Source organism: Quercus robur, chromosome 5, assembly GCF_932294415.1.
Source record: "Quercus robur chromosome 5, dhQueRobu3.1, whole genome shotgun sequence".
NCBI classification, from domain to species: domain Eukaryota; kingdom Viridiplantae; phylum Streptophyta; class Magnoliopsida; order Fagales; family Fagaceae; genus Quercus; species Quercus robur.
Genome location: NC_065538.1, coordinates 55,549,324 through 55,564,469, shown reverse-complemented (window position 1 = coordinate 55,564,469; position 15,146 = coordinate 55,549,324). Strand labels below are relative to the sequence as shown.

The following is a 15,146-nucleotide window of genomic DNA, read 5'->3' as shown; positions in this document are numbered from 1 at the left end:
GTACTTTTCCATTATCAAAAAATAATAATAATTTGGCCATGACTTGACTTAGCATTCCTTTTTTAACCTTTCTTGCAATTCGATGCAATTGAGTAATACCAATAGCCCCCACAACCGTTAAGTTGACCAACAATTTTCAGTGATAATGTGTTGAAAAGGAGAACATTTAAAAATTACAAGATGCCGGTCGAATTTATATATGTTCAATTTTTTAATGAAACATCTGTGTCGCTACTATGAAAAAAAATATTGGATTAGGTACATGTTAAAATTAGGATGATAACAAGTCGTCATCAAATTTATTGCACTAAAACATTGGACCCAATCTTTTTCTTTTTAGAAAAGTAATATTTCTCAGAAAAAGTTTATATGCAACCCCAACAAAGAAGCCACAAATAATGTGAATTTTTTGCCGCAAAATGAATTCTGTCAAGAGCCAGAATGCTTTCCGCATTCATGTTCTTGCCTGTTGTAATGAATTAATTTCAGTCGGAATAAGCTTTGTTTCTAGTGTCATGTACATTGACATCTTTCTGTAAAGCCCCCTCCCTTTTTTCTCTCTCCCAATAATCTACACTTAGAACTAAAAGTTAGGAGTTTCACATTTTTGTATATACAAATTCATCACCGGCACAAGGTGTTGTGAAGTCATTATTGTTTTTCTTTTTCTTTTTCCTTTTCAAATGGCTGCAAATGATCATCTACAATGATGATTATTTATGTTACTTGTAGAAATGGTTCATTAAACCAACTGTTTAAAAAAGAAAAGTAATTTTAGAAATCTAATTCTAGGAAGGACTAAATTTGGCTCTAAAAATATTTGGAATTTTTTTTTAAAAAAAATTATAAAATTGTCCGAGATTATTATTTAAATAAGTCATATGATTCATTAAAAAATTTATAAATCATTTTATAATTTGCTATATAATGAGTTGGAGTAAGATAATTATAACGTGTTTGAAGTCAAACTTTTTCTACATAATAAACTACAATTTTTTATTTGTCACCCTTCATTAGCTAATTATTGTAAGTAATCTTGACTAGATTGGATGCTTTTCTTAGAGGATGCCTCTTGGTAATCGCATCATTTTTTTAAATTTTTTTAGTTGTCTCATATAGGTGGACATCAATGAGTCATTTAGGGTCCGTTTTATATATGTATTTAAATACATGTTTTTAGTTTTTAAACAATATTATACGTATTTTCACACACTTTTTCATCCACAAGTATTTCCAAAAAATATAAACAATATTACTAGAACAACATTACCAATAGGGCTCTTAGCCTCCCTTTATTCTTTCTAAAAGGTTCTGAGACCTTTGGTTTTTATATGCATAAAGAGAATTTCTTTTTTCTATTTAGTTGGGGCATTTGAATACGAGTGTTTCTCTTTATGTTTGTTTTGACAATTATGTGTTGGGAGGTGCACGGCACCTTGAAGTCTAGCCCATATAGGACTTGTACTTGAGCATTGAAGGAATCCTATTTCATATAGAAATAGGTGTACCAATTGCACAAGAAGTCAAAAACTTCTATTCCTAATTGAATTAGGAGTGTGTTGAATAGTGAAATATGGATTTCAAGCTGATTGAAAGAAAGAGATTAGTGCTTTGTGCAGCACTGAGGGAAAAAAGAAAATGTGATTTTTCTTTTGCTCAAGACGCACAAGGAAAATAAATTTGGAGTTTTCTCTAGGACGATTATTTGAGTGCTACAACCACAGAGAGTTTAAGTATTCAAAGTGGAAGATCTTGCTGCTGGGTTTTGTGGTGAAGTTGTATTTGTTTCTAGAAGTATTATTATATTTTTCCAATTTGTTGTGAACTCAGGTTTTGGGTATAACTTGAGTATTGTAATCTCTATTTTATTACAATAGATTGATTGGATTTGCCCCGTGGTTTTTCCCTCTACACTGGAGGGTTTTCCATGTAATTTCTTGGTGTTCTTGTTAGTTGATTTTTTTTATCGCTTCCGTAGATTTCTATTTTCTTTGTTGCTTGGGTTATATTTAATTTAATTCACACATAGATGGGGATTTATCCCAACATTATGGCACACTTTTCTTTCCCCTAATGGAGTCCCATTAGGATGAGCAATACAAGAGTAGCATTCTATCCCGAGACTTATCTTTGACATAAAAAATGTTTTATCAAATTTCCCAACCATTCACATTCGCATCTTCACAATTTCCATAGGCTCCGCATTATGCATGTAAGTAATTATGTTCTTTTGTCAATAAATAAATAAATAAATATATATATATCATAATTGCGATGAAGCAAAAAGAATTTGAACTTTGAATATTTCTATTGAAAATATCAAAAGGTACTAATTGAGTTATAAGACTCTTAGCTTGTCATGAAATTCTCTAAAGAAAAATACTAAATATTAGCCACTACATTTAAAGACAACTTCCTCATGAATTAGGGCCAAAATGGGCATTTGTCCATTTCGTCCAAAAGATGTAGCAAAATACTCATGTTCTAAAATTATCCAGTAAAATACCAAACTCAATTATAAAAATCGAGTTTCAATGAAAAACTCGATTTGATGAAAATCAAGTAATGTGAGAAATTTTACATGGATCTCGAGTTCCATGTATTTTTTTTTTTTTTTTTTTTTTTTAAGTTTGATTCACATAACTTGATTTTCTAAAAATCGAGTTTTTCATTGAAACTTGATTTTTAGAAAATCGAGTTTAAAACAGGGGCATTTCGCTAGATAGTTTCAGAACAATGGCATTTTGCTAGAAAGTTTTGGCGAAATGGGCAAATGCCCATTTTGGCCCATGAACTAGCAATTAATGGTGGGATTAGGGTTAGGATTTGATTTTGGGAGGACAAAATTTCTAATTGATATACACATGTATACAAATGCATGTACGAAACTACTTATCTATATTCTATATATAATATAAAATCAAAACTTTTGACTTTTTGTCCACCTTTTAAAATTTTGACACATAAGTTTTATATGCCTCACAAATTTACACCTCATTATAATTTATTTTTTAGTTATAAAAATTTGACCGGATGCTATAAGGACTCAAGATCCTTGCCAACTTAAATTATCTAAGACTCCAAGTTAGAATTGGAATTCCATTGTGTGTACACCATGGCAATTGTTAATGTTTAAGACAAAGAAATTTTTTATATTTGCTTTGGTTGACTGCTTCGGTTTGGTTTGTAACGTAGATATATAGTAAATTTTGATATAGATTCAAATATGAAGTGGCAAATATATATGATTTATAATTCATTGAGGTTAGGGGTTATGATTTCAGGTTAGAACAATAATTCACAGCTAGAGGTATTGGATGCCACCAAAGTATCTTAATATTTTTATTCTCATGTTTGACCTTCTAATATTTTACCACATTACTTACAAGATCTCACAAATTTCCACATCACCAATCTTTGTGTTTTTTTTTGGGTAAAAAATAAGTCCTATAAGGACTCAAGATCCTTGTCAACTTAAATTATCAAAGACTCCAAGTTATACTTGGAATTCCATTGTCTGTGCACCACGACTATTGTTAATGTTTAAGACAAAGAAATTTTTTATATTTGCTTTGGCTAACTAGTTCAGTTTGGTTTGTAACATAGGTTTTTAGTAAATACTGATTTAGATTCAGATATGAAGTAGCAAATATATAAGATTTATAATCTATTGATGTTAGGGGTTAAGATTTCAAGTAATCCGCAACTAGAGGTAATGGATGCCACCAAAGTATCTTAATATTTTTATTCTCATGTTTGACATTCTAACATTTTACCACATTACTTTTGGGATCTTACAAATTTCCACAAAACCAATCTTTGTTTTATTAATCGTAGAAAAAATACGTCCTATGAGGACTCAAGATCCTTGTCAACTTAAATTATCAAAGACTCCAAGTTATAACTTGTCGTGGCACATGCACATGTGCATGCACCACGGCAATTGTTAATGTTTAAGACAAAGAAATACTCAAGATTGTGCAAAGAAGCAGGGACTTGCAATTGGATCTCGCGGGTGGCTCGCGGCTTGCAAGCCGCCAGAAGTTGCACACGTGTCAAGCATGCTAGAAGTTAAAGCGTCATACCAGCTGGAGCACTACAAGATAAAAAGTACAGACTGGCCGTTCAATTACCTCGTGGCTTGAACTCGTGGCTCAGTCAAGTCGCAAGGCCAAGCTGCCAGCCAGCTCTATTTTGAAAAAACTGACTCTTCACATTCCTCTCTCACCCTAGTATATACACCCCTTATACCCATGAAATGTAAAGAGCTTCCAGAGAAAATTTTGAGAGAAAAACTCTAGAGAAAAACAAGATTGACTCATCCCCAATCTTCACATAGAGACTCTTCAAATTCCTCTACTCTCACCCTCTTCATTGTTACATCCTTGAGAGGTACATTACCAAAACATTTTCTCACCATACCCATATCTGTGAGAAGGTTGTTTGGTGCTTTGAGAAGCAGTTAAGAAGGGACCATATTGGTTGATGCTATGGTCAGTAGCAGAATCCGGTAAGTTAAAGAAGAAATAGGTTCGGTGTAACCTCGTTAGAGTAGGAACTTAGAGGGCTTAGGTACACTGGGTAGATTAGGCTTGGAGGATCTTCTGTTGTTCATGTATCCCAACTACATTCTTTAGTGGATTATTTACCGCTTGAAGGGCAACGGAGAGATTTTACGCCGAGGGTTTCGGTTTCCTCTTCGATAACACATCATTGTGTTGTCCTTGTGTTTGCATCTCTCTTCCCTTAAACTTTTCCGTTTAATTTCTGCTGTGGATGTGATTTTATTTGGTTTAGATTATTTATCAATTCTGTATTAAGCTTATATTCATATTCCGCACATTAATTGTTTGATATTAAGCTTGAATTGATAATTTGTAAATTGGGGGTCTAAATGTTCAAAGTGTTATATACACTAATTGAACATTCAAAAGTTATCATGATTGTTTAGTGGAGTTTGTGACTTATTTTTGTGTTATAACATCTTTCCCTCTCCCTTGTGTGTATATATTTGTTTCTCAAAAAAAAAAAAAAAAACTTGTTATACTTCTTTCACATTGTCCATTATTGTTTTCTCTAATGGTGTGAATCGATTAATTGTAGCTTGCATTCTTTATATATATATATATATATATATATATATATAAAATAAAAATAAAAAGACCAAAAAATATGAGAGACAGGAATAGAAAGACAAAAGGATATAAGTAGTTAAATTATATACATGTGTAAAGAACCTATCATTGATATTCCAGAAGAAAATTTTGAATCAAAATGATAATAAAAAAACATTCTCATATAAGTTAGAAAATAACAAATAAAGAAAAAAGAACATTTCCTATGAGTTAACTTAATTATATGATGGATCCTATAATTCAACTTGGCAATTCCAAATGTGAAAGTAAAAAATCAAACTTTGCACCATAATTTCTTACAAAATTAAAAATGAGATTTTAACTTGTAATGATTTATTGAGTGAAAAATAATAATACCAAAGTTGCAAACTGCCAAACCAGCAGAAAAACACTAAGCAAACCTATTTCGTTCTTTTTATTTTTTAAACTTTCTTTTAGAAGACTTTTTTTTTTTTTTTTTTTCATTTGATTCCACAAGCAACCAATTGCCAAACATTTTTATATATTATTATTATAATAGTAATATTAAGAGTAACAATTACGGATCAAACATTTCTTGATGTTCACCATAATTAGTCGGCTATTATTTTCAAGAAGAAAAAAAATCCCTCTCAATTGTTTAAAATATAAATACGTTAGTCAAAAGAAAGAATATGTATTGAAGAATATCTCTACAACGAATATTTTAGCTATAGTTACCTAATCAAATTACAAGTGTTAATTGGGGAGAGAAAAATGAAGAGAAAACTGATTTTATGAGTATTTTGTTGGAGAGAATGAAAGGATGAAAAATTGGTGAGGGCCAGATATTTTCTCCCCTGACCCACCAAAATTCTATCTCCCCAATTTAAAGGGAAAATAGACGGGAGAGGAATAGTTACACCAATGACTAAACTACTCCCTTTTTTTTTTCCTTGGTGTGGGACTTGCTGGCTACTTTTCCAAAAAAATTTCCCTTCTAGGCGTGATCATGTTTTGCTCTTCTCTTTAACTAGATGTGAATATTTTTTTACTTTTTTTTGCATGATTTTTCTTTTTTAATAAATTTAGTTGATTGCCTTTTTTTTTTTTTTTTTGGTTGTTTGCCACTTTTTGTTTTAATTGGCCATTATTTTTTTAACAATGACATATAAGTAAATTTATACAAACTCATTTCTTTTCATCCCTCTATTTTTCTACCCCCAACCAAATACAAGTAAAGAAAACTAAAATATCTTCATATGAGTAAATTTATACAAAATCATTTTTTTTTTCATCCCTCCACTTTTCTACCCCCAACCAAATACAAGTAAAGAAAACTAAAATATCTTTTATCCTCCTTTTTTTGTCACTTCTCCATTTTTCATCCTCCTACTTTTCTACCATTTCTTCATTTCTTATCCTCTCACTTTTTCATCCCTCTACTATTAATTGTAATTGTCTATCCTAATTACAGCAATTATTCCTTTTTTTTTTTATCAATTCTAATTTCTTTTATCTACAAATTAGTTATGTAACTTGGCATAATGTGAGATACTTTAGTATTGTCAAAATTGATTTTTATTTCAGGTTTTAGTACATTACTTATATTTTTTTTTTTTTAATATAGAATTTCAACCTATAGCATCCATTTATAATCCAATACACCAATCAGTTTTTTGTGTAAGCAAAAATTGAATCTCGGATCTCTTATTCAACTATTAAAGACTTTATCAATTAAGTTAACTGGAACCCACATTTCTTAGATATTAAGATGATACTTGCATTGTAAGATTCACATGATAGATTAAACAAATGTATACAACATTATACGCATTTATTTAATCTATAATGTAAGATTAATTACATTTTTCGGGCTATATATATAACACCCATTGCACCATGCTGCTAGGTAGAGTTGCACCTAGGCCAAGCAATGGCATCAATGGAGCCGGTTAGCTCTTGGAACTCTAATTCAGTTCTCAGCGTTATGGAGCTCACCAAAGAGCCAATGACCGTAGTTCCGAAGAACTATATTCGTCCAGATCAAGAACTTTCAGCTCCCTCTGATTACAGTACCTTGACAACAATCCCCACCATTGACATGAAAAAATTGGCCTTGGGGGAGACCTCAGACTTGGAACTAGAGAAGTTGCATTCAACTTGTAAAGCGTGGGGCCTCATGCAGGTTCTTCTCAACCTTTTAGATTATTTATACACAGGATTGCCCTTGAATGCTGCAGCTATTTGATTAAAAAAAAAAAAAAAAAAAGACAGCATATCATAATGTCTAGTTTTCCTTTTTTGAGACAGAAATTAAGTTTGAGAAATATCCTAAGAGATTTTTATATTATTGTTATATAGTTGGCGAACCATGGAGTTAGCTCTTCACTATTAGAAAAGCTAAAACATGAGATTGAAGAATTCTTCATGCTTCCTTCGGAAGAGAAAATGAAATATAAGGCAAGGCCAGGTGATGTTGAAGGCTATGGAACAATCATCAGATGCAACGACCAAACACTCGATTGGGGTGATAGGCTCTACATGACACTCAACCCTATTCAAAAAAGAAAGCCATATTTATTTCCAGAGCTCCCTTCATCCTTGAGGTTCTCTCTCCTCTCTCTCTCTCTCTCTCTCTCTCACAATAAAGCTACGGGCACAACAAAGCCTAGATGGCAATTGTTGTTAATAGTAAATAAAAAAAATGATAAACAGTAACAAATTATTACTTAAACTTTGTTGTGAAATTATAACGAAACTATTGTGTGTATAGCAATATTCAATTTGTAATAATAATAATTATTATTATTTTCATGCGTACTTACAGAAACACCTTAGAGGCATACATCTCAGAGTTACAAAAGCTTGCCATGACACTTCTAGGTTATATGGGAAAAGCTCTGAAAATAGAGATCAAAGAGATGGAGGAGTTATTTGAAGATGGGATGCAATCAATGAGGATGAATTACTATCCTCCATGCCCACAACCAGAACTTGTTGTGGGTCTTACTCCCCACTCTGACGCTTCTGGGATCACCATCCTTCACCAAATTAATGGAGTACAAGGTCTTCAGATAAAGAAAGATGGGGTTTGGATTCCTGTGAACTTTTGCGCAGATTCTTTTGTTGTGAATGTCGGAGATGTTATGGAGGTTTGTCATGCTTCAATCTCTCTTCCTTAATCCAAATTCTTTTTTCAAAAAGCACGTGTTGAATTTAACTAGTCTAGATTTTTGAAAACCCTGGCTATCATAGTCAAACTTTTCTGTTAGTTTGAATATCATCTCCAAACATTTACTTCTAAAAAACAAAAAATCATTTCCAAACTTGGTCGCGCGGTAAAACCTTACATATTGCACGAATAATGTGATTAGTAAATATGGTCCTTGTTTTGGTAAAATGATAATTAATCACTATTTCAATCTATTTTTTCCTTTGGGTGTCCGTTTGGCATAATTAATTTTGTCAACTTGTTTTTGTTATTACTCAGGAGTCCCATTACACTTTTTAGAACTATTCATAGGTCTTATTATACTATTTCAACTAACTTTTAAATTTATTTTCAGTACTTTCAGCAAAAAATTGTCAGTTTTAACAAAATAAGTGGATCCCAAACAAACCTTAGGAATATGATATTTTTACAACAGTTTACAACAAATTCTAAGTGGCAAAATGTTAATGGCTCTCATTTGAGTTCACCATTGACATAATTTTTTTTACTCACCATTACCAACTTGTCATCTAAGATTTCTTGTGAAACTATCGTACTTGTAGCTGTAGGTTTATTCTTCGCTTTGAATAAAGAAAATTCATTTCGTTGTTAAGATTGGATATTACAAGTCTAAAAGTATATATATCCAGTGTAATGTCATTTAAGATTGTAAATGATATGACAGTTTGTATACTTTAATTTAGAAAATAAAATCATAATTATAAAATTAATTTTCTTTAATTAAAATGTAATGGAAAGAATCCTATTTCCTTCGAAATTACATGCCCAAATTCACAATATGTATAAGTGTTATTTTGTGATTCGCCCATCTAAATTTTTCTTCCAACAAATACTTATAGTTGTCTTGTATGTAAGTACTGAAATTCAATTATAAGTTGACGCTTAAATGTATTGTAAAATTAAGTGTAAATATAGACGTTTAGATGAGGTGTGTGTGCGTCACAAAAATAGGACCTCATTTGACTTGGTCGACAGTAATATGATAATATCTATCTCAAAAGACATGCCCACTATTCCATTTTAAATTTTGAGGCACTAGGAACTTGGCTGAATAGCTGCCACGAAATTTCTGTTGGGATATGCCCCATCACCATGCTTTGTTCAATTGTTCTCGTGAGTCGGTAAATGTTGCAACAACTATTGCTTCATTATTAATTAAGCTTGTGCGATTATCAAAAAATTTAAAAATATATATACTAAGCTTCCGCATGTGGATCTTTTAGGAGTTTAAAACCAGTCACCATGATAAGTGATAACTTTAGTATGACACTGAGTCTGTGACTTTAGGACCCCGCTTTTTGGTCAAGGGGACACCCTACATCTATAGGGACCAGCGAGTTTAGCAATCCTTATCTAGTTTGGTCAGCCAAACAATAAGTTATTTCATGCATATCTCATGCATGGATCATAAAGTTTTCGAGACGCAAAAAAATCTTACAACATTCTTTTTTTTATAAGTTGAAGTAACTTGTCGTGAGTTGTGATGAACCAGACAGTGTAATTTCTCTATCTGATTTGAATTATTATTTTGCCTTGTAGTGGATCTGGGGTGTGTGAGATGATAAGATACCTCAACTTACGGTAAAATTTGTTGTGCCTATAGAAGAACTATATATATATATATATATATATATATATATAGTTCCAACAAAATGTTTAATAATAGTATAGATTAAAGTATTGACGCCATCAGAAATACCTTGACCAACTCTTTCATTAAAAATGGGTAATCCATCATCATCTTTATAACTACCTTTTTGATGGATTCTCTAGACTCTTCGATAAGACAATTTTCCCACCAACCGCGAAGGGTCCTAGAAAAACCAGTAGTAAGAAGATCAACAATTTCATCATGGTCAAGATTATGGTGTGTGTATATGTGTGTGTATATATATATATATATATATATATATCCAAATTGAGATTCGGTGTAATAGTTAGGTCTATTGCAACATGCAATACCCTTTGAATGGTTAAAATGTAAAAAAGGAGAAATTAAAAACTTTTAAAAAGTTGAAATTTTGGGTGGGAGATTGCATGGTATAGCTATCGCACCAAATCTCAATCTAACATTCTCATTAATGTGATAGGCTGTGAAAGAAATGACACTATATATATATATATATATATATATATATATATATATATATATATAGCACATGAAATAATTAATAATGTTGTAAAATTTGTCAAAAAATTATTTGTACTTGTAACCTCTTTGAATTTGTGTTGGTATGTTGATATAGAATCCAAGGTGGAGAAGACAACCTTCTGCTCTTGATCTGATTAGCATGCAAAAATTAAAATGAGTTTAAAATGGGAGAACATGTTAGTTATGGGTATATTGTCACATCATTTTGCAGATCCTGAGCAATGGGGCCTTTACCAGCATTGAGCACAGAGTAACTGTAAACTCAGACAAAGAAAGAATCTCACTTGCTATGTTCTTTAACCCCAAATTTGAGGCAGAGATTGGGCCTGTGACTAGTACTTTAAGCCCACGAAACCCACCATTATTTAAAAGGATTACAATGGAGGACTATGTCAAAGATTTCTTTTCCCGTAATCTGAATGGGAAGTCGCATTTGGAGAACATGAGAATCAAAAGTGGGGAATCAACTCTAGCTGCATGATGGTCAAACAGATATATAGTACTTATAGCTTGAAAATTGTGACACCTCCAGTCTTGTCTTAGGTAAAATAATCCCATTTGGCTAGAGCTTTGGATGAATCTATACAATGAACAAAGCCAGGTGATGATGCATGAAAAAATAAATCAGTCTGTTCTGGTGTGTGTTTGGTTCCATGTTGTATAAAAATGCTTTGTAGAAATGAAAATATGTAAATATATAAATAATTCACTGTTGATCTTTACGATGAATGTTCCCTTTCTTGCTTTCTTGAAGACTAAAAAACACCAAGGATATTTCCCATCATAACCCTATTTAAATCTACCGCTTGAGCTTGTCGATCATTAAATTGTGACTCATGAATAATCATAATCATTGTTTTAGCATGTTAGATGATCTGTTAGTCTTTGAGCACAGAAAACTTTTTATCTGGTTAATTTATGAAACCTATCAAGTTTACATATTTCTAACTCAAACCCTATAGCAAAGTGGAAAATGACAGTTCACCATTTTCGGGGGAGAACCAAACAAAACATAGTGTGAAAGGCTCCACCATTGTGTGAAAGGCTCCACCATTTTTCTTTTTCTTTTCTCTCTCTCTCTCTCTCTCTCTCTCTCTCTCTCTCTCTCTCTCTCTCTCTCTCTCTCTCTCTCTCTCTCTCTCTCTCTCTTAGCGGCGTGGTTTTAGATTTGCATTGCCGAATTTTTCGCAATTTTTCAAGCATGCTATGGGCCCTTTGAGAACAAACTTCATACTTCCAAATGATGAACCACGTTATTGTATGTTTACTCAAGACTAGAGTCAAGACATATCCCCTTTAATTCTCTCCTTGCTGGGGGCCAAAAACATACTTATCAAAAAACAAGAAAAAGTTCCCCATAACATATGGGTGGGGACATTGTGCTTACGAAATGGTCTCACCTACAAATGAGATAAGTTTGATTACTACTTCAATAAAGTCTACAGATGGATAACATGTAAAATTCACAACCTTTTCCATGAGTTGATCTTGCCAATAATTAAAACCGCTTATCTTTTTTTTTCTTTTTTTCTTTTTTATGTATACCAATACCATCAATATCACTTTCACACAAACTTATAATAACAAGACACAAGACGTCCCAAAGAAGTTTTGAAAAATGTTATGAATTTAAGATAGTGTTTATTACACACATTCTCACATATACTCAAACTGCACATAAATTACAATTTATGTACAATTTAAATATGTGTGAGAGTGTGTATAATAGGATGTGTGAACTAATGTTTACTCACGAATTTACGCGTAAACTTAATGGTCCGACATACTTCTAGCTTGCGTTGTTGCAAACATACTCGAAAGCCACTGATAATGCAATGGCAACTCAATATGGGTAAAAAAAATGACGACAAAGATTTGGAGGGGAAAAAAATTGATAAACAATTGTGTCGACAGGATATATGTAGTCCCACTCCCATATAATATAAATTTAAGTGTATACTTAAAAATCTAATAAATGGGAAATAAAGTTATTAAACCTTAAAATATAATTAGAAATCCCAAATAATTGAACTCCCAAATTAGAAAGTGTTGAAGGGCTAAGAGGATAAGCCAATAACAGGGATTTCCTCTTAGGTGGTGGTGGGGACTAGGGAAATAATCAGTCTTTCCCACAGTATAACAATCCTTTCTGAGGTGAATTCTACAATTTCCTCGACTTTGACAGCAATGCTTAAGCATAAAACCCAATGCACCGCCTAAATCTAGGGGTTACGTGTAAATGCTATAGGGCTGCCATAAGAGTGGCACAGAAGAAAGGAACAAGGCGAATAAACTAAGCAAGAATGATGCAATACATTAATCAACTTGTTGCCCTAAATTTATTTTCTATTCCCTTTTTTATTCTCTTCCTTCTCCTTCTTGCCCTAAATGAAATATTTTTAAATTAGGGTAATCATAGGTTTACATTAATTATACATTACATTGAACACATTTGTCTTGCTTACCATGTAAAATTTACATTGATAGTACAACATAAACTAAGATTTTTCTTTTAAATTATGTTTATAGGCATGGATAGTCAGAGATAAGACTCAACTTGTTACTAAATTTTAAGGGCCAAATATCACATGACACATAAATCATTCTTTCGTTGGCTTATTTGGCGCTAGGAAATCCTATCACGGTGCAGGTCAGCATTAAGGCCTATTTCCCTGAATTGTTATTCTTGTTCACATATCATTTGTTTCCATAATCCTATTATTGATACCGTATTTTGTCCGGCCCCGATTCAAACATTGAAACGAAAACTAGAAAAACCAAAAAAATTAGAAAAGGTGCAAAACCATGAATTTCAAAGTCAAAAAGGGCAAAAATAAATACAACATGTTTGAATGACAAATCAAAAAGTCACAACATTTGAAAAACCCATTTTACAGAAAATCTGGCCAAAACCCGGGTATGGTCAAAAAGTTTACTTTTTGATTTAACCGTTGGATCATGTTGAATTTTAGACTGTATCGTAGGGCATATTTTTCCCTTTGAAATGATAGTTTACGGGCCATAATCGAAGTTAAAATGGATGAGATATAACAAAAATATCAAAACCCTAATAAAGTCTTTACTGTATTTTTTAGGAAAACTGACAGTTTTAACCTAGCTTTGCACAATAAACTGTATCAATTGGGCAAGGATTGGAACAAACAGGCTAGACCATCATGAAGAATAAGGTCTTAGCTAATTTTCACCAAAACGACTCAATGATATCAGCTCCGAATTAAAAGATATGAATTTTTCAAGGGAAGATGTTTAGAATTTTTCAACTTTGCGTCACCTCCCTTCTGAGCGCTATATCTTGACAACCGTAGCTCCAAATTGATGAGGATAGAACCATTGGAAACTAGACATCTATAGCTTTCAATGAATATGAAATTCAAAGAAAAAAGAGCTCAGAAAGGCCTCCAAAAGGCCGCACAAAAATCGGGCCAAAAATCAGAAAAAGACGAAAAATGCTGACAAGGCAAATGACGTGGCGGATAAGGATGTAGCTAACATTGGTGTACCAAGGTACACCAATGCTAGCCGCGTCTTTGAAGGGGTAGCAAGCACTAGTGTAACATGGTACACTAATGCTAGCCTCTCATTCCCTCATTTTTCCTATAAATACCCCCTTTTTGGAAAAGTGATGTAGAAAAGTGAGGTAGAAAATTCATGTTGAAATTAATGTAAGGTTTTTGTGAGGAAAGAGTTAAAAAAATAGAAAACCTTAGAAAATCAAAACAAAAAATCTCTCTCTTTCTTTTTAGGAAACCCCATACCAAAAGCTCCATCCTTCCTCCATTCTTGTAATCTTTGTAGGTAAGGATTTGGGGGTGGGTTTAGTTTATTAATAACTAAACCCATCCCACCCCTTTTGTATATTGTAATCATATTTTCATATTAAAAAAAAAATTATTTCCTTTACTTTATTGTGTAAATAGTTGCTTTATTAAGTTCTTGCATATATTGTGCTCGTTTCTAACTCATTTTTCCTATAAATACCCCCCCCTTTTTTGGAAAAATCATTTTGAAATGTGATGTAGAAAAGTGAGGTAGAAAATTCATGTAGAAATTAATGTAAGGTTTTTGTGAGGAAAATGTAAAAATAAAATAAAAAAAAAATAGTGAGAGGTCAAAAAAAAAAAAAAACAGAAAAACCCTAGAAAATCCAAAAAAAAAAAAAAAAAAAATCTCTCTCTTTCTCTTTAGGAAACCCCACACCAAAATCTCCATCCTTCCTCCATTCTTGTAATCTTTTATGGGTAAGGATTTGGGGGTGGGTTTATTTCATTAATAACTAAACCCATCCCACCCCTTTTGTATATTGTAATAATATTTTCATATAATAAATAAAATCTTTCCTTTACTTTGTTGTGTAAATAGTTGCTTTATTAAGTTCTTGCATATATTGTGCTTGTTTCTAACCCCTTTTTTCAATACTTTTAATATTAATGTTGGATATTATATTTGTATTATTCATCCTAGATGGGTATTGGACCATCATCCTAGGCCATGAATTGGAAGTACCCTTAGGGGGGAAAAAAACTATACCACCTAGGCATCTAGGATTTTATTTACTTGTCTTTACATTATTTGCAATCCCTTTTATTTTCTTGCAACATCCCCATCCCCATTTACTTTTATTGCTTCTATATGTGTGTGTGTGTGT

General features: G+C 32.2%; 1 protein-coding gene across 1 annotated transcript; it reads left to right on the top strand.

The window, feature by feature from the left end:
* The first annotated feature begins 7,022 nt into the window (after window positions 1-7,022).
* LOC126726367 (protein SRG1-like) lies at window positions 7,023-11,202 on the top strand. Its single transcript, XM_050431601.1, has 4 exons — window positions 7,023-7,281; window positions 7,458-7,702; window positions 7,924-8,248; window positions 10,692-11,202. Exons 1-4 carry the CDS (start codon window positions 7,030-7,032, stop codon window positions 10,959-10,961), a joined length of 1,092 nt encoding a protein of 363 aa, XP_050287558.1. The 5' UTR covers window positions 7,023-7,029; the 3' UTR covers window positions 10,962-11,202.
* The last annotated feature ends 3,944 nt before the right edge of the window (window positions 11,203-15,146 follow it).